At 41.0% G+C, this 19,538-nt stretch overlaps 1 protein-coding gene across 1 annotated transcript; it reads left to right on the top strand.

Moving 5' to 3' along the window:
- Positions 1-1,614: 1,614 nt before the first annotated feature.
- LOC139736231 (zinc finger protein 341-like) lies at positions 1,615-18,153 on the top strand. Its single transcript, XM_071646964.1, has 11 exons — positions 1,615-1,680; positions 2,764-2,847; positions 3,685-3,774; positions 7,568-8,058; positions 9,963-10,046; positions 10,137-10,378; positions 11,121-11,310; positions 13,966-14,035; positions 14,808-14,947; positions 15,724-15,923; positions 16,865-18,153. The coding sequence occupies exons 2-11, from the start codon at positions 2,817-2,819 to the stop codon at positions 18,141-18,143; spliced, it is 2,817 nt and encodes a 938-aa protein (XP_071503065.1). The 5' UTR covers positions 1,615-1,680; positions 2,764-2,816; the 3' UTR covers positions 18,144-18,153.
- The last annotated feature ends 1,385 nt before the right edge of the window (positions 18,154-19,538 follow it).

The following is a 19,538-nucleotide window of genomic DNA, read 5'->3' as shown; positions in this document are numbered from 1 at the left end:
AAGGACAAGGTAGAGATAGAGAAAGAGAGTGTGTGTGAGCGAGAGACCGAGAAGGGAGGGGAGTGTGAGAATTGTATATAATATAGAGAGAATAATATCATAGAAGTACATTGTTGCATAGACAATGCTATATAACACAATGATTAACCATTCTCCCTTGACATGCAATAATCAACAGCGAGGAAATACACAATCATACAAGTCAGAAGACATTTCAAACGTTTACTGTAAACACACAGGATAAGTCAGCATTTCCTGTTTTATTTTTTCAATACAGCATGCACGGCAGAATGAAAGAACACTAGTAACTGAAGTTCATAACCTTCATATTATAAGGACCCCCTGGAATAGATCAACCAACAAACAATTATTGGGGTCATTGAATTGGGCTGGATTGAGAAATGTGTCTGGGTTTTATGACTTCAATAGAGAATTGGACAAGGAGGCAAAATAATCTTAACATATTTTCCTGGAACCTCCAATGTCTCATTCAATTTCCATTTCTATATTTTGTTTCAGTATCATTAGCACATTTTTAACACAGAAAGATTGTGATTATGGTTGCATCTTGAATATCTTCAACCTTTCTTTTTGCACCAAGATATACACTCAAAGGTTGCAGTGACACGGATGGAATCATGTGACATACTGGTAAAGGGGGGGGGGGGAGAAACATTACCATTTATGATTTGTTATTCACAGCAAAAATATGATTTGCCAACCATAAGAATGGTTTTTTTTTTAAAGTATGTAGTAGGTCAGTCTGATGGACTTCTTTCTGATATGTTGTTCCATCACTTCTCGTTTGATTTAATTGAAGGAAGAATAAAAAAATACATATCATATGTCAAGGAATGGTACTAGTAACTTGAAGTAGATCAAGCGACCATAGGCCTACGGATGCTTCAAAGCATGTTAGATTGAACTACATGTAGGCCTATATCACTACATTTCAACTTGAGTCTTCAAGAACAAACAAAAAAGTAAGGAGGAAAACACGCCAAGCTCTCAATAAAACTAAGATATAGAACTTCTCTATAGAAACACAAACCACATATTGAGTACACAAAATCCAAATCGTCAACACTTTCATCACTTGTATCGGCATGAAGTTGGAACTTTTTTCTCAGGTCATTCCCCCAATATTGTGAGTTTTGTTATTGTAGCTTAGCGCCATTGTCCATCTCTTAGTCTGATATTTGTCCATCTTCGCACAGTTCACCACGGGCCTCTAACTACTGACCTCTATGGAAGTACACATGTATTTGGATATCTTATTGGTCAACCAGTTTGAAGTCATTCAGCCGCCATCTTACCGCATTCTTCGCCGCGCCGTGTACAGCGAGCGTGAACGGTACGGGCCAATGAGCTGTCCAGAATCCAAATGCTTCCGTGGTCTCTACCATTGCATCTGCCTTGCAAAAATCCAACAGCTCGTTATGGGTGCGTTCCAAACGGGTATCGGCCACATAAAAATAATACGGCACTGGTATCATCAGTGTAAACGCAGCTTAGCATTGGCTTGCAGGTGTGTGTGTTGTGTGTGTATTCGGATTCTCCTAGGGTGCTGTCTTCATCGGTCGCCTTGTTGCACGCGTAGCCTTGTCCTCAGCGGGAAGATTCTGCAACGACAAGGGTAATCTCTCTCGGAATTACAAACAAGTTACTCATATTCTGTCGGTAAGTGACTGTAATAGGAATCCTCATTCGAGTTCTAAGCTTGCTGACCGTGCATACACAGTCAGCAAGAGGACACATAGCGACCTGTTTCGTTTGTGAACATGATAAGAACCCCTTTTAGTTCAGAGAATCTAACGTTTATAGACAGAGTCAGTCGAGATAATCGTTGTAGGCCCTACTGTGTTGTCGTCTCCACAGCACTGATACGATACAGACCATTAGAGACAGTGCAGTGTCTGTGTGGCTGTGGTGGATTGTGCAGCTTCTGCAGTGCAGTGCCAGTGGGCAGTGCCATTATAGATTTGTACAGATTACAGCTACAGTACAGAATCGTGAATGTGGGAATAAGCGCAGAGTCTTGACTTTATGAAGCATCTTCAGGGTGTAGACCGTCTGTCTTCCTTTATTTGGACCAGGCAAGCACGTGTCTGAGATGTAGAATGTTATTGTTAGATGAACAAGGCTCCGGCTGAAATCCAGTCAGTGACAGTGTGAATTCTTCATTCACCAACTTTTCAACAAGCTGACGATGTGCGATGTTACGATGTGCAATGTTTGTCCTGCATGGTCGAAATCTTCAACGAACAAGAATTTAAGTTCTGCATGCTTCCTACCTAAGGTCTACTCTGCATCTGTCCAGAGACTCCAACCCCAAGCACCTTCTGATCTGGAGATTCTCCCGCCCGAAACCCCAGGCCCTAGTACTACTACTAGTAAACGGGAGACTCCAAGTTGATGTGTGCGAAGCGCGGAGTTCCTAACGCTAGGGTTCTAGATGTTCTCTGGTGCTATCTAAGGCTTATTTTTTCAACATACGATAGCAAAAAGTAAGAAATCCTTTTCACCGGGAGACACAGAGCCAGGGCGGGAGAAATCAAATCTCAAACGGGAGAACGGGAGATTTTGCAAAAATGGGCTTTCGGCGGGAGATCTCCCGTCGAAAACGGGAGGGTTGGAGTCTCTGTCTGTCCCCATTTAATATTAAAATAATAAGGATAGGAAGACCGATGAGCCAGTCAGTACATCCATCGACACGATAACACAGTGCGCTTTAAAGTCTGTTCCTTCTCTTTTTGCCTTCAGCATCGTTAAATCTGCAGGAACCATCCTCTGGCTCGATCAGCACACCGTGCACCATGACACAAGCACTCTTTGATGCTCTTGCGGGTAAGTAAAGCAAGCAAGCATGCAGCCCATAATTTCACCATACAAACGATTAACACTGTCCAAAATTTGACCGCTGGCTACATCAATGGTGGCCTTTGCACGTGGTCAAATTTTGGTATGGGAGGCTGAACCTTGGTACTGGTTTTTTACTCATGTACCGGGGGCATTGTACTTCACATTGAATACAGAGTCTGTATTGTGGAAATTGAGTGCCATGAAAACCTACCTTTTTCCTGTAGTACTTACTTTCACTGCCAAGCAAAGGTTCATGGGCATCAGTGTGAAAGTCCAGTGTAAAGTTGCCCATTTTCTAAATATAAAATGGAGCTCTCAACTAATGCATGCAAAGCTTCGTACAAAAAAGAAAAAAAGAAAAGAAAAAGGGGGAACATTTGCCAGTTTGTTGGGATTTTATCATCAAATGTGGAACGTTAATGCAGTTTCATGTTGAAGCTAATATCTTCAGTACAGTCTGAACAAGCTTTGTCAAAATGGCACAAAATATTTCCCAACATGTATCATAGCATACATCACTAACATAAGCTTCAATCCCATGAGATTGTTGATAGTGTCATTTTCAGCCTTGATATGTGGTGCTGTCGCTCAACACGATAACTCCCGGTTGTAATCGATGGAAAGAGTATTTATTAGATCAATTTAAAGATTTAACTTCACAGACTTCTGAGTGGAAGCCGAGTTGATGCGATGAGTATCATAGTAGAGAGTGCAAAACCTAAAGTCCAAACCACATCATGTTAATCTACAAATTTGCACAATGTCATTCTATTGCCTTTCCTTCATTAAATGTATTCTACTCGCCTCACTGTTTTGTGACAGGCATTGATGGGAGTGGCCTGGGGATGCAGAGTCTCCTGGAAACCACTTCTACCAGCACCATCACCAATGCAGTCCAAGACCCCACTGCTGGTAAGGGACCTATTCGTAGCTTGCCTTTTGATTTTGATTTTGTTACCCACGCCGATGAAAATCGGCAGGGGGTTATGTAAAGGGTTCCGTATGTTTGTTTGTTTGTTTGTTTGTTTGTTTGTTTGTTTGTTTGTTTGTGTGTTTGTTTGTTTGTTTGTTTGTTTGTTTACAAGATAACAAGAGAACGGGTAAATGGATTTGCACGAAATGTTCAGGGGATGTCTGGATAATGACAGGAAAGAATCGATTAGATTTTGGTGATAATCGGTTGACCCTTGCAAATTCTGTGCGACCTTTAAGTTTTGACCCCATGGTATAGTGACCACTCCGAAAATTTCCCGTTTCTCACTTTGCGATTTTCCGCTACCATACGAAAACATAAACTCCCAAACGATCGGACTTCGCTGCTCAAATGTTCGTAAGAATTCCGAAATTTACGTTTAGGCCTATTTGAAGGACTATGTCCTTCTGGATTTATGAAAGTTCGTTCTCCGTCGTCACAAACTGGCCCGTATTTTGATGATTTTTCAAATTAAAATTGATTGTTTTTTTCGTTGGAGGAGCATTTGCTCGGTCGCAGTCACACTGCACGATATGCGCGCTCAATGTCAATGCGTGTGCAAGGCCGCTGAAAATGCATCGCGCTCTACCCTGTTGGTGCAAAATAGCATCGGGGACGTTGCGGCGCTCATTGGTGACCGAATACTGGTGCAGTAGACATTTGCATTTAACCCTTGCATTGAATAATTTCCGTAGACACTAATCATAGGGGTAATTGCCTAGGGGGTACGTAAATTTTGTTTTTCTTTTGCGCTTTTGTGGATACCATCAAAGATCGTACACTCATATGACCTTTGATATCAACACACTCTCGGCTTGCTATAAGCAAAATATCCCGCAAGAAAACGACGTATTTCTCGATTTTTAGCGCTTTTTCGGCGACCCGTCGCGTAGACAATACTCTTAAACTGGACTTAATTCGCGCGCGCTTGGAAAAGTTCCGAATCTGCACTTTTGACGGTGGAATTTGGGATTTTCGATGGATTTTTGGAGGAGACTAAAGGACTTTCCTGTGGTGAATGAGTGTTACCGTATGTGAAATGATGTGATTTGCGTGTGATGTGACTGTAGAACCAAAGATCGTACACTTCAGTGTACGATCTTTGGTAGAACGCACTGGCTGGTGATAAAGGACACTGGCAATTAAGTGACCGAATTCTGGTAGATGACCGAATGCACAGTATGTTTACCCCGACTTTGTACAAGGCGTGGGTCTGCCGCCTTTGACGGCCCCTCTCTAGTTTAGTTTGTTTTTGCTTTTGCTTTGCTTTGTTTTAGCCATTTATGTGCTATATTGGGTGTGCCAACTTCTGGTGTGTCATCTAAAGTGTGTGACAGACATTCTTGAAAAATGAGTGAATAATGCTGACCAGTGCCTACAGATGATTTGTACTTGTTAACTATAGCTGCTCCTGTACAGAAGGAAAAGAAAAAGAAGGTGATGTAGTAGAAGAAAAAGACGGAAAAAAAAAAGGTTGAAGAGAATCAGAAGAAGCAGAAAAATTTGAAGGAAAGGAGGGAGAAGAAGAATATGATCCATGGAAAATTGGCTGATTCAACCTCTTTGCAGCATTTACAATGTTCTGGGCATATGTCTCTCATAGACTGGAGATTTAACATAGATTTTTGACCATTACTACAAATTGCATTGCAAGAACAGAGGAGAGAGTAGTTATGAAAAAATATAAATTTGTATAAATTTGTTTGCATCAAGTAGAACCGGTAAATCCGAGACCAGGCAATATCCCAAATTCTTGTGGGAGTAGAATTATATTCTTGGGACTAGAATTACAATATTATATTCCTGGGACATTGTGGTCACTTGAAAGCAGAAAATATGGTGTCAGATGTCAAGATCAAAATATCAAGTTGATTTGTGGTGTGAACGCAGAGTTGATTATTACAGTGTGGTTAACGATTACGAGACATGATTCGGCATGTGCAGATGTTTTTTTTTTTTTTTTAATTATCTTAATTTACCTTGGCAGGTAACGAAAGATCAATAAGAGTAACTTTGCAGTGAAAGTTCCATTTGAATCAAATAATGTAAGAGGGGTTGTGAATGTTCCAAAGTTCTACTAGTTTTCACCAAACAGTCCTATTGATCATAACCAATTGAAGTGTAAATTAGATGGGTGTATTAAGTTGTTTCACTATACAAATTTATATATAAAAACAAATGAAGATTATGATTTTGGTCAATAGTTCATCAACCTCTATGCCCTTTTCTGAAAAGGTCATCGTCAAAGTGGCAAGTATACAGCCATTAGATGCTTTGGATATGATTCATTTCATTCCATTACATGTAAACAAAGGAAGTTTTTAGAAAGTTTGTGTGCTGGTCAGAGGGAGCTTTGTTTATTTATAGGTAATGACATCAGTATCTCTTGTAATTTTCCCATGCATATGTGACCAATATCACTATTTAAATGCATTTACCATGTGCACATGAAACAAAAAACCCAGCTTTAGTGCTTCAAAATAGTTCTGAAACATGAATTAGGGATAGAAACAACCAATATAAAAATTTGAATCAGTATAATCAATGGTAAGTATTGTTAAGTGCAAAATGTGAACAATAGTAATAGTAAAAATGTTTTTATACTAAACCGTGTACAGATATGGTTTAGTGGGGAAAATAGTGATATCTTCTTATATTTTAAGCTTTATTACGAAATCTTTATGTGGTAGAATGTTTTGTGCTACAACTGACATACACATATGATGCATCAAATGTAATATCTCAAACATTTTTTAAATCACTGCTCCCAATGGTAAACAGTATCTTTCATGAAAACATGTGAGTTCCAGCTGTCATATAATTGTCTAATATCTTAATGATTTTGCAGCCATTCTGAGCGTTGAATTTTATTCAATCAAATACAGTCCGTCGTCATCTCTTCAGATGTATTTTACTCTAATAAATATGTAAACTGTTGTGGTTACAAAAATTGAGGCCCAGTTTCTAATCTCTCATGCTCTGAATGAGATAGCATTGTAACAGAATTCAATCAAAAGCACAAAGCTCATTGGACTACAGGTATATTGAGTTTACCTTGATCTAAAGCAATGTATGAATCATGGCACTTCAGCTGGAGAGATGTGACGCTGGCACTCTAGCTGTAGAGATATGACACTAACTGACTGAAAGTGCCGAACACATTATCAAATCTGACAAACAAAACAAGGGCCTTTTACTTAGAACTGTCTATTTCAACTCCCTATTTTAAACAGTGATGGCTTTTGTAGAGTGTTGATGTATTAACAAAGGGCATTTTCTGGATTGAGTATGATTATTCTTGTAGTTTTTCAAATAACTTTTGAATTGTGTTGCAAACCACACTTAGAGTTTGCTCAAATGTGAATGATGTGAATAAACTTCTCTCATAAACTGTCTTGTTTCCCTGAAAACTGAGGCCAGGAATTTGGTATAAACTTGAATGGTAGAGATCTCTAGTTGATTGCTATATGAGTAGAATTGACCTAACGGTAGGTTCTCTGCAGTTATCACTGAGTACTGAAGCTGTTTTATCATTTTTAAAGTCTCTGGGGAAGAAGAGCATCTTAACTCATTGAAGACTAGCTGATCTTGCTATAAAATGCATTTCTTATAGACACCTACTGGAGTATACTCAGGACTAGTCTTTAATGGGTTACCACATTTAATTCTGAAAGAAGATGTGTCCGCCCAAAGTAACAGGAGTGTTATTATTGTTTGTTTTTTTTTATCCAGCTACAGATGATGATGACATCTTCCAGTGTGGGAAGTGTAAGAAGCAGTTCTCATCCCTCAACTCATTCATGAATCACAAGCGGGAGCACTGTGTGGCCACCATTCAGACGAGCCTCATGAACTCGGCGGGCGGGACAATCACCCGCCCGCAGCCCATCCAGGCCACCACCAACAGCGCCTTCTCTGCCCTCTCCCAGTCCTCCCTGGGCAGGGGGCTGTCCCTTGGAGGGGTGGGCGTGGTGCCCCCATCTCCGCTGGCCCAGCTCCAGGCCAACATGGTGCTGGGAGAAGAGGTGCTGATCTCCCAGTATGCCAACGTGGAGCAGAACCTGCAACAGCTCCAGAACACACTGCTGAATGGGGGCTCCCTCTCTACCACACCCTTCCTCACCTCACAGGCAGGGTCCCGTCTGCTGACGTCAGCCACCTCCGTGTCGTCAGGGACGACCAGCTCTGCTAGCTCCATGCAGCAAGCTCTCAATATTGGACAGGTAGTGCAGTCACAGACATTTTTGTTGGCCACTAGTGAAGTTTTGGCTATAAGTTTTCTTTTGAGTGCAGAGTGTTCCTATTTTTATGCCTCCGCCACGAAGTGGTGCCGGAGGAATTATGTTTTCGGGTTGTCCGTCCGTCCGTACGTACGTCTGTACGTACGTCCGGATGTCCGTACGTCCGTCCGCTTTCGTTTACGCGATAACTTGAGTAATATTGACTTCAATTCTACCAAACTTGGTCCAAGTATAAAGTATGATGGGGCAATTAGTTGATTAGATTTTGGGTGAAATCTGCCAAAGGTCAAAGGTCAAGGTCAAATCATGAATTTGTATCTGTTTACGCGATAACTCAAGACTGGATCGAGCAAATTTCTTCAAACTTTGTCGGAGGATGATTTATGATGAAACAATTACTTGAATAGTTTTTTAGTGAAATTGGGCTGAGGTCAAAGGTCAAAGATCAAGGTCAAATCCTGAAATTTATCTGTTTACGTGATAACTCAAAACTGGATGAAGCAGCTTTCACCAAACTTGGTCCAAGGATGATGTATGATGGGACAATTAGTTGAGTAGATTTTAGTGACATTGGCAAGAGGTCAAAGGTCAAAAGGTCAAGGTCAAATGCTAAAAATGTTGCTATTTCCCCAATATCTATGCAATGCCCTAAGGTATTTTCTTGAAACTTGGTGTAGACATGTACTACTGCATAAAGATTCTCCAGAGAGAGTTTCATGTCATAAGGTCAAAGGTCAAAAGGTCAAAGGTTAGATGAAAATGTTGTAATATCACTTTTTTCACAAATGGTTCGATGTATCTTCATGGAACTTGGTACATATGCATGTACTGACTGGCAGAGATTATCTAGGGAATTTAGGTGTCATAGGTCAATAGTCATGGGGTCAAAGGTCAGGGTCAACTACCAATATTTTACTATTTCCCTCATACACTAGTATATGAAATTCTTGCATTATTAGTTTTCAAACTTAATACATTGTATATACATGCATTACCTAATGGAGATTCTCCAGGAAATTTCTAGCCAGAATGTCAAAGGTCAAAGGTTAAGGGTCAAAGGTCAGGTTTCAATGCCCCCCCCCCCCCAAAAAAAAAAAAAAAAAAAATCTATTTTGTACTGTAATTACACTCTTTCTTCATACCTTGGAAATTACTCAATGCATAAACTTATAAAAGGGTCCGTCAGAATTCAAGTAAAAATTCTCAATTCCCCAAATACATTATGTGTACCTGCACTCTTCGACAATTATAGCAAACCCAGTTCAAGGAAAGTGAACATTCAAGTCATTTCTGACAAACCTGTCATATCAATATTTTGCCAGTTATGTGAAACTGTCATGGATCACACATTGTGAAGACATTGTACTATACGCCTAGGGGGAGAATCATGCATTATGGCGGAGGCATCAGTCGCCATAGCGACATTTCTAGTTTTAAAGCATATATGTCGTTGAACATCAAATAGTTTTCATAGAAGGAAACATTATAACTGACTGATTCAGTGATAGTGATTCAGAAGATAGCCACATGGCATGATTATGGTCATGTAGCATAGCAGATAATGCATTCTTCTAGGTTGAATAAGACTAAATTTTCTGCTCCTTTGTTTTTCATGTAAGTGAATTGGGCTGAATATACATCCCCGGTAATTGGTATAAGTGCTAAACAGTGTGACAGGATGCCATGATGTGTGTCAGAGGTATGTTGATTAAGGACTGACACAGCTGATGGTGAATGTTGTTAGTGTTTGAATCATGACAGCCAAAATATATGGTCATTATGCAATAGTTTGATAGTCTTTGGGATTCTAATTCTTATTTCAATCATCAGATTGCAGTTGAGATGCCACCTTACGTTTGAAATTTGATTCATTGTTCCCCAAGCAGGTGACCAATATACACATTGTCCAGCCAGGCAACATCACCATCCAGCAGACACTGCCCAACCCCTCACAGCCCCAAGACCAGCAGGCCCCCATGATGCAAGCCCAGCAACCGCAGCCGCCACAGCAGCAGTCACAGCAACCACAACAGCAGCAGCAGCAGCAGCAACCACAACAGCAGCAGCAGCAACAACACCAGACGCTGGTACAGCCGGCCACCATCATGCCCCATCGCCCCCAGAGCTCTTCTTCTGCTGATGCCGCCACTGTGGAGCTCACCCGCATTGCGCCCATGACCAATGTACAGGTAGGCCAGGGGTCGGATGGTGAGTCACTCAACAGACCCGATCACATCTACAGTCTGACAGCTCGACGGCAGAGGCGAACTGATACAGGAAGCAAGAAACCAGGCAAATTAAGGTTAGCTTCTCCAGTTATATAAGTATGAAAAGGAAAGTCCTACTGTAACTTTAGAGAGTGCTGATTGTAACGTATATCAGTGGAATTTTGCAAGTGGACTGATGTTTTTAAAAGTAACATGCAAAAATAGTGCCCCCTGTATCACAATTGTGTTACAGGTTCTAAATTGTGAATTATAAGACTTGCAAAATATATGCAGTGCCGTGTGTTGTAGTCTGTCAGTATATACTTCATTGTGCAGTTTAGTTGGGAACTTCACTAAAATGATAAATGCACTTGTAACATTATAGTAGTGTAATACAAGCTGTCGTACGCTGTAACTCATGCGTGCAGTGCAACATCTCACTTGAGATATTGCCCTTCTTTGTGTCGTATATGTTCAAAAGGGAAAACAAAACTATTTGTAGGACAGCTATTATCAGTGTGATGTCCTTAGTGAATGAAATTTGCTTAATAGGAGAGGTCTATGCACAGCGGTATTCAAACTGTGTACCTTGCAAGTGAATTTATGGACACAAGACCATAAAAGACCACAGGGAACAATTTGTACAAACACTGCTGATGTAATCACTAAAATTGAAACTACAAAAACAAAAAACAACAACAACAACAGCAACAACAACAGCAACAACAACCATGGTTAATTGTAATTTTGTTATTGATCGTAGCATTGAATTGGCCTTGACATGGGTAGATTTCACTCAAGAATGTACCATTCTGTGGTATCCCTGAATCATAACAGGTGCAACTACTGTGAACGAACTTTTGCCAAGAACTTTGACCTTCAGCAGCATCTGAGGAGCCACACAGGGGAGAAGCCATTCCAGTGTATCGTCTGTGGGCGAGCCTTTGCCCAGAAGTCCAATGTCAAGAAACACATGCAGACGCACAAGGTGTGGCCAGAAGGCAAAGGAGCAACACTTCCCAGCAAAGTGAGTGACACATTGTGCATTCAACCCTTATAAGGGTACCAACACACTCGTACCAACACACTCGTGACCATTTGTATATACACAAATGGTCACGAGTGTGTTGGTACAAGATTTCGCACGAGGTGAAAGATAGAGGTGCTCTATTCAACGAAGCGAAGCTGAGTAGAATAGTGCGCCTCATCTTTCACCGAGTGCGAAATCTTGTTCCATTGCATGAGTAAAGAACCATACACTATTTGTTTCGTACAACACCTTGAACGTCAATAGATGTGGTCCACACAGATTCTTGAATTTAGCACGGAAATGGAACCATTTTCTGTGAGAGACGAATGAGTAGCCGCACACTCACCATTACGTGTAAGTGTACATACTTGAAGCCGGTCGGTGGAAGTTGTTTACAAAAATGAGTGACAAAAGTACGCGGTTGTAAGCGCGCTTGTAATTGTTGAGTGCGCGTGGCAAATGTTTGTTGATTGTGACATTAGTGCCTTGCGATGGAACAAAAACTTGAGGGTCAATCGTGAGTTTAACACGGAAGTAAATGGAAATGGGTGACGTCGGCCATGCGCTATCTAGTTTTGCTCAAACAAAATTGCACGGCTGACGGCCACAGCGTGGGATGGAACTTTTAAAAAAATGTCACATGATGAGCAATCAACCAATCAGATAGCTACATTCCAATTAGGTGTTGTATAACACTTGCTAACGTCTGTGATTGGGCTCAGGACTCGCACGAGAGCAATTGGGTCATGATGGGGTTGTGGATGTCGATATTGTCAAGCAGTTACTGTCACGGCTGGGATGTAGGAAATGTGCAGTGATAGTATCATGCAGGCATACCTTGCTGACGGATGTTGACACAGGCAGCAGTGAACTACCACATGTAGAACAAGACGTGTGTTCACCAGTTGCATGCCACATGCAAGATGGCTGAGTGACAGTGGTTGCAACTGATGGCAGGATATTTCCATTGGTCAGACATCAGGCTGCTTCATGTCCGCAAACCTCATGCAGCCTGTTGAATTCACATCTAAACAGGGAATACTTTTTGTCTCGCCCACCGGAGGTGAAGGCGAGACTAAGGGATCCAAATGGCCTCCGTCTGTTGTCTGTCCGTCGTCTGTCCGTCGTCCGTCACAAATGTTAAAGTTTACCTGCAAGACTCTCTTATGATGCATAACTTGGCAACTGTTACAGCAATGGCAGCCACACTTGGGTGATAGAAGCACTAGGGGTATCTTCATGTTATGGTGTTGTCAGAGGTCATGTGATGATGTCAAAGGTCATTTGAGGTCATATATTAAAGAGTATGTGCAAGACTCTCTTTTCTATGTTAAAGTTTACCTGCAAGACTCTCTTTTGACAAATAACTTCACATAAGTTGCTTGGATTACAACCTAACTTGGGTCATAGATGCACTGGGGGTACCTTCATGTTATGGTGCCGTTGGAGGTCACAGGATAAGGTCAAAGGTCATTTGAGGTCATACGTTAAAGTTTATTTGCAAGACTCTCTTATCACATGTAACTCGACACATGTTGCTACAATGGCAATCAAACTTGGGTGATGGATGCACTTGGGGTACCTTCATGTTATGGTGCCGTAAGAGGTCACATGATAAGGTCAAAGGTCATTTGAGGTCATACGTTAAAGTTTACTTGCAAGACTCTCTTATCACATGTAACTCGACACATGTTGCTACAATGGCAATCAAACTTGGGTGATGGTAGATGTCTCTTGGGAAGTTGAAGGTAACCACAAGGTCAAAGGTTACAGACAGGGGTCAACGAACTTTTAGGGCCCAATGTTAAGTTTTTAGGGCGCATTTCGTTTATGGCTCATAACTTTTGATCCCTTTGTCCGTTTGTGACCAAACTTGGATGGAAGATGTCCCTTGGGGAGTTGAAGGTCGTCGCAAGGTCAAAGGTCACAGACAGGGTCAACAAACTTTTAGGGCCCAATGTTATGTTTTTAGGGCGCGTTTTGATTGTGGCTCATAACTTTTGATCCCTATGTCCGTTTGTGACCAAACTTGGACGGTAGATGTCCCTTGGGGAGTTCAAGGTCATCACAAGGTCAAAGGTCACAGAAAGGGGTCAACAAATTTTTAGGGCCCAATGTTAAGTTTTTATGGCGCGTTTCGATTATGGCTCATTACTTTTGATTCCTTTTTTCCGTTTGTGACCAAACTTGGATGATAAATGTCCCTTAGGGTGTTGAAGGTCACCACAAGGTCAAAGGTCATAAGCAGGTCAATTAACTTCTGGGAGTTATAAAAAATATCAATTCCTTGTACGCGAGTGGGCGAGACACAATTTGGCGATTGCCTTGTTTTCTTTTTAAATAAATGTGCAACAATTGTTCTTACAGTCATTGTGATATTCTTACAATTATTGTGATGTTTAGTGAACTGATATAAATGTCTTGTAGTAAAGCTGTTGTACATGGCTGTGATAGTGTTGAGTAAAATCCTGTTCTGCTGTGAATAAAAGTAGTTTTTGAAAGGAAGCGTAAAAGCAAAGGGTACTGTTACTTTGCACACTGAGAATAAGTGATGCAGATACACACATTGCATATCATGAGATTTTTGTGTGGACAGTCAACTACAATATGTTTGTTAACATGCACCTTTTCTCTTTGTTTTCCAATTATTAGCCCATTTTGAAGGTCACAAATCTCGGAGAGGAAAATTCTGCAAAGAATGCTAAAATCAGACTCGATGCAGGTGAGTTGTCATTGACAAAATGTAAAAATAAGTTACAAACTTGCCTGTCATAATGTGTCACTGTGGATAAATATAAAAGTAAGCACAACTAGCAGTAATTTAACCGATCTGGATAACAAGACTTGGCACTTTTACTTGTCATATGCCTGACAAACTAGCTCATGAGAGCTTGCTTTGTTTATCTCAAAGGGACAAGTGTTTTTTACTCCACAGATGTGTGAGATCAAATATATTGACATGGGATGAGGAGGGGATGTGGTCACAGGATGGGATGAGATTACACAGCATTGGTGGTCAGATAATAGGTAATAAAGCATGATGGTGTCCAAAGATAGGAATGTTAGTGTGACTACGGTATTAAAGGGATTGTATAGTTTCAGTTGAGACCTAACTTTAGGTTTCTAACATTTATTTATTTTTATGCCTCTGCCACGAAGTGTCGCCGGAGGCATTATGTTTTCGGGTTGTCTGTCCGTCCGTCCGTCCTTCCGTCCACAATCAATTTTGTGGACAGCGTATCTAAAAAACTGTTAGAGGTATCCTAATAAAACTTGGCATTCAAAATGTGTGTTGCAAAATAAGTGATTTCATTGTCGTATAATGTGAAAACAATCCCCTCAAAAAAAACGACATTGTTATGAAGGACGAACATTGCGACCATTCAGCTTGTAAAACTTGGTGCATATTGTAAAGAAGCAAGATCGAGGTTCAGGTAGAGCTACAGCTGAGACAATCTGTGCAATCATGACTATGTTATTTTGTCATCTGATAGGCGGAAGTCAGGACCTTGTGGAACCAATACCAAGAGAAGAAATGCTGGTGGACAACTCTTATGTGTGCAACTTTTGCAACGAACGGTTCAAGAACTACTACCAGTTGAAAACACATATGAGACAACACAAAGATGAGCAGGTATGAAGCACACTTTGTTTGGGTTATTTTCATGAATCTTCAGTTTTCATGTAAGAAGAATTGATTATGACCACTCGAGATATAAACATGAGTGCAGTGATGGTAATCTTAAGATGTCATGTATGATGCTGTCTTCCTTCAAAACTGTTGATAATAGAGATTGTCTTGATAGTCTTTTGTCATTTTGTTGGAGTATAAGTGAAAGGGAGAGTTGTGACATAGACATCAGGTGGATAATTTGATGCATTAGGAAAAAAAGAGGTGCATTAGATTTGATAGTAGTGATGAAATGAATAAAAAAGAAGATACTACAGGAGACCAGTGCTCTTAGTAAACAGCACATCTCCAGTTGATGTTACTTCCTTTTCAAGCTGAAACAAACGGAACAAAATGACCCAGATTATTTGCTTCTTCCTTGAGTAGACACAGTACTGTACGAGCTGAAATTTTCGCGGTGGTTTTATTTTCACGAATTTCACGAATCGCTTTTGAACTGCGAAAATAACAACACGCAAAAATAACAATGGGTGAATAACTAAGTTCAGTTAGACCCTTGCAACCGTGAAATTAACAACACGCGAAGATGTCTTCCAAGTGGCAATTCGCAAAAATATCTGTATGCGAAAATTTCAGCTCGTACATTAAATGGTAATTTGTGTTAGTCTGCAATTCAATCTGTCGTCAGTTCCAAATGGCCTGTTCTTGCTTTTTCTGAGGTTATATTATTTGCAAGTCAATATTGTGTCCTATCACTTGTCTTGTGCTGTCCTGTCCAGCTGTACAAGTGTATCCTCAAGTCATGTGCAAGCACCTTCAAGGATCTTGATGAGTTCTTGGAGCACACCCGGTCCCACGAGAAGGAACTCTCCTACCGCTGCCACCTGTGCAACAAACAGTTCTCCTCCCTCAACGAGCTGGGTGTCCACCAGTACTCCCACAGTCTCTACCCAAATCAAGGGCCCAAGCTTATTCAGAAGTAAGCAGTCTGTTTCTACCAGCCAGTAGTTCCTTTTTGTCTCCCCCTCCTCCCCCCCCCCCCCCAAAAAAAAAAGGAGAGAGAAATTGTATGGAGATACATTAGACAGTATGATGAAAAATTTTCTCAACAAGATTAAAAAGAAAATGCAACTAGAAAAGCACTCAAGAGAGCACAGACCTCAAACAAGCAACTCATTTCCAATGGGTTAAGCTAGGTATATTCATGCATTACCGCACAAAATGATTCTATAAGGAGTGGGCCTTGGGGTCAAGTGTTACAACAAAAGTGATAATGTAAAAGTGTTAAACTATTATTATCCCCTTGTTTTGAAAGTAACTGAAAGTAATGTCATGAAATTTGGATATTGCCAGTTAGGGATTATTTGAAGAAAAATGTGGGCCATGGGGTCAAAGGGCATGGATCAAAGGTCTAGTGAAAATGCTCAAATTCTTGAATTTTTGCCCCGTGAAACACTTTATCCATCCAAATGCTATCTGGTTCAAAGAATGTATTAGCACTTGACACATTTGGGGTTGTGCCACAAACTTAATAAACATGTCATTTCAATTTTTTACCAATCATGTGAAACTTGTCACCTCACAGTGTCAAGATGTACTACAGACCTATTAGGAGAATAGTGCTTTACTTACTGCAAAGAGCATCACTGTCAACAAAGAATGTATTAGCACTTGACACATTTGGGGTTGTGCCACAAACTTAATAAACATGTCATTTCAATTTTTTACCAATCATGTGAAACTTGTCACCTCACAGTGTCAAGATGTACTACAGACCTATTAGGAGAATAGTGCTTTACTTACTGCAAAGAGCATCACTGTCACGTGAAACTTATGAATTTGCAGGAGGAGCAGCAAAGATTACAATTCTCTGATAAGAAACATTGTGCATGTTATATTTTTGTCGTTTTTGTCTTTCAGAGATTTCAAATGCCAAAAATGCAACAGCAAGTACTCGTCTCCAGAAGCATTGGACCATCACCTAAATACCTCCACGCACTCCTATCCCTGTCCGGAATGCTCTAAGGTGTTCCCGTGTGAGCGCTACTTGCGTCGGCATCTTGTCTCGCACAGCACCCAATCCTTGCACGAGTGCCATATTTGCAACAAGAAGTTCAAGAGCGAGCACTACTTGCGGTCACACGTGTTGATCCATACGGGGCAGAAGCCTTTCACCTGTGTTGTCTGCTCCACCGACTTCAATCGCAAGGACAAGCTGAAACGACACATGCTGATTCACGAGCCGACCAAGAAGTTCCGCTGCCCCTTTCACGCCGTTGCAGGCTGCCAAATGGCATTCAACCGTGCCGACAAGCTGAAGGCACACATCATCACGCACAGCGGTATCAAGCCATACAAATGCTTCCACTGCTCGAAAACTTTCAGCCGTAAACCCAACCTTGCCGAGCACATGAAGCTCCACACGAACGACTTCCCCTTTCGGTGCACGAGCTGCAACAAGGGCTTCGCGCGGGAAAAGTACCTGAAGTCGCACAGGTGCCACGCCAAAAGAGGCCCAAAGCGCCTGTCGGAAATCGAAGGGACCAGCATTAGTGTGGAGCTTGCCTCAAGACTCATTGATGCAGGCTGCAACATTGATACAACGCAAATTGAGGTGGATGAAATAAAACCCAAGGAACTCAACACAAAGAAGAAGAGGGGAAGGAAAAAGAAATCCTTTCAGGCGCTGCAACAAGAGAAAGAGGAGGAGGACAGTGTCCCTGTGAAAATCATCCACACAAAAACGAGACAGGTGAGAATGAGAACCAGTGCTTTTCTCAACAAACCCAAGCGCATGCGCAAACCAAGAGCCCCACACAGACTCAAGCGCGCGGCAAATATTCAGCCGCCGACGATGATGGTGGAAAAATCGCCAACGATTGCTGCAATAGAGGAAGACCTTGCCATAATCCAGAACGTTCTGTCGCAGAACAGCCTGCCGCCGAGCACCGGTGTTCACATGAATATTGATGAGCTGGACAGAGTCCAGAGCCCCTCTGGGGAGAGTTTGGCAACATCCCTAGCCAACCAGACGGGAGTGACCATCAGCTTGTCATCAGACTCCCTTATGCAAAACGCCATCCACCTCACCTCAGGAGACCTCAGTGGTCAGACCATTCCAGTCATGGTCACGAACCCAGATCAAGGGCAACAAATACCCGGCATGGAAGGTGTTGTTGTTGTCGTTTCACAGCCATGATGATCATAAATCATGCTTGTGACTTCTCTCTGTGCTCTTGGAACAGTACCGATACTACTTGATCGAAGCTGGACAGATTTGAGAAATTAAGTTCTTACCCTAGTACTACCTAAAAATATCAAATTCTGTGTTTGTACCCTTTGAGCCAACAGTATTTTTTTAAAGTTATAATTTTCTTCATATGAATTATTTTTGTGTCTTACATGCCAGTCACCACATGAAAAATGAATCATAATAGTCACACTTGTACAAGATCACTGTCCATGAAAAAAGAACCCATGACAATCATACATGTTACAGGGTGTGTTCATTTTTTCTGTCATATTCCCCTTCCGCTTATGGATGAAGCTTCAAGAAGTTTATCTGGCATTTTGCATTTTATGTTTTGCAACTGATACATTAAGTTATAAATGAGGCAGAGCTTCATTGAGCATATTTTAAATGTAATGATTTGAAACAAGAAAACTTCAACCTTGCTGCAACAAGATTAGAGACACCATTTTAATGTTATTTTTGTTTTTTATGGTTTTTCACAGAACTTCACATATTTATTTGTAATGGACCAGAGTTTGACTACATTTTATCACAACAATTTACTTCAAGAAGGCTTGAAGGGAAATTTTGATTCAGGACGACAGCTTTGAGAAATGTCGCTGGCATGCAGATTTGATTGGTTCAAGTTGTGTGAACATGCCACAAGAACTACTGTTACTCATAAAGGAGACCTCCGGATGATTTTCAGATTTTGACTTGTGGACAACTATAAATTGGATATACTTGGCAATGAGTCTCAGAATTTGTAGTGATTGGGATGAGAATTAAGAGTGTTTTCAAAATTTATAACAAATCACAATGAACAAGGATGATGACATGGCAGCCTCACCATAAGAATGCATGAGTAGCGGCTTAAGGAAGCAAAGCAAGGAAGAAAGCCTGCATAGATTTTACACAGGTGAAGGAACTGCAATGCTACATTTCTGAAATATGTGAGGCTCCTATGTCATCATCTTTGTTCAGTGTAATTTTTTTTTTTTTTTCAGAGTATTGATTTTTCTGCTCAAGGGCCACAATAAATTCCACAAATCTATACATGGAGCTGTTGATTTACGTACTACAGATTGCAAAATTATGAAAATCATCTGGAATGCCCCTTTTATTACATCATTTTAATGTGGAGCTCTTCCACTCACATTGCTCAGATGTAGGACCGGTCAGGCCAGATAGTAGCCATCGCCTTTGTGGACATAGCTTGCATGATTTTTCATGACATCTTGCTGGCAGTGAATATCAATGCAGATCACAGTCTGAGTTTGTATGGTGCATTGATGAAGTTGGGTATTGAACTTAAATGAGGCTCAAAATAGCCATATGAGAGCCAGGGTATTTGGTAGGTAG

This window comes from Diadema antillarum, unplaced genomic scaffold, assembly GCF_040938485.1.
Source record: "Diadema antillarum isolate AM-2024a unplaced genomic scaffold, OU_Dant_1.0 seq00000633_RagTag, whole genome shotgun sequence".
NCBI classification, from domain to species: Eukaryota; Metazoa; Echinodermata; class Echinoidea; order Diadematoida; family Diadematidae; genus Diadema; species Diadema antillarum.
The sequence above is the reverse complement of the archived record's forward strand: the minus strand, read 5'-3'. Positions and strand labels throughout refer to the sequence as shown.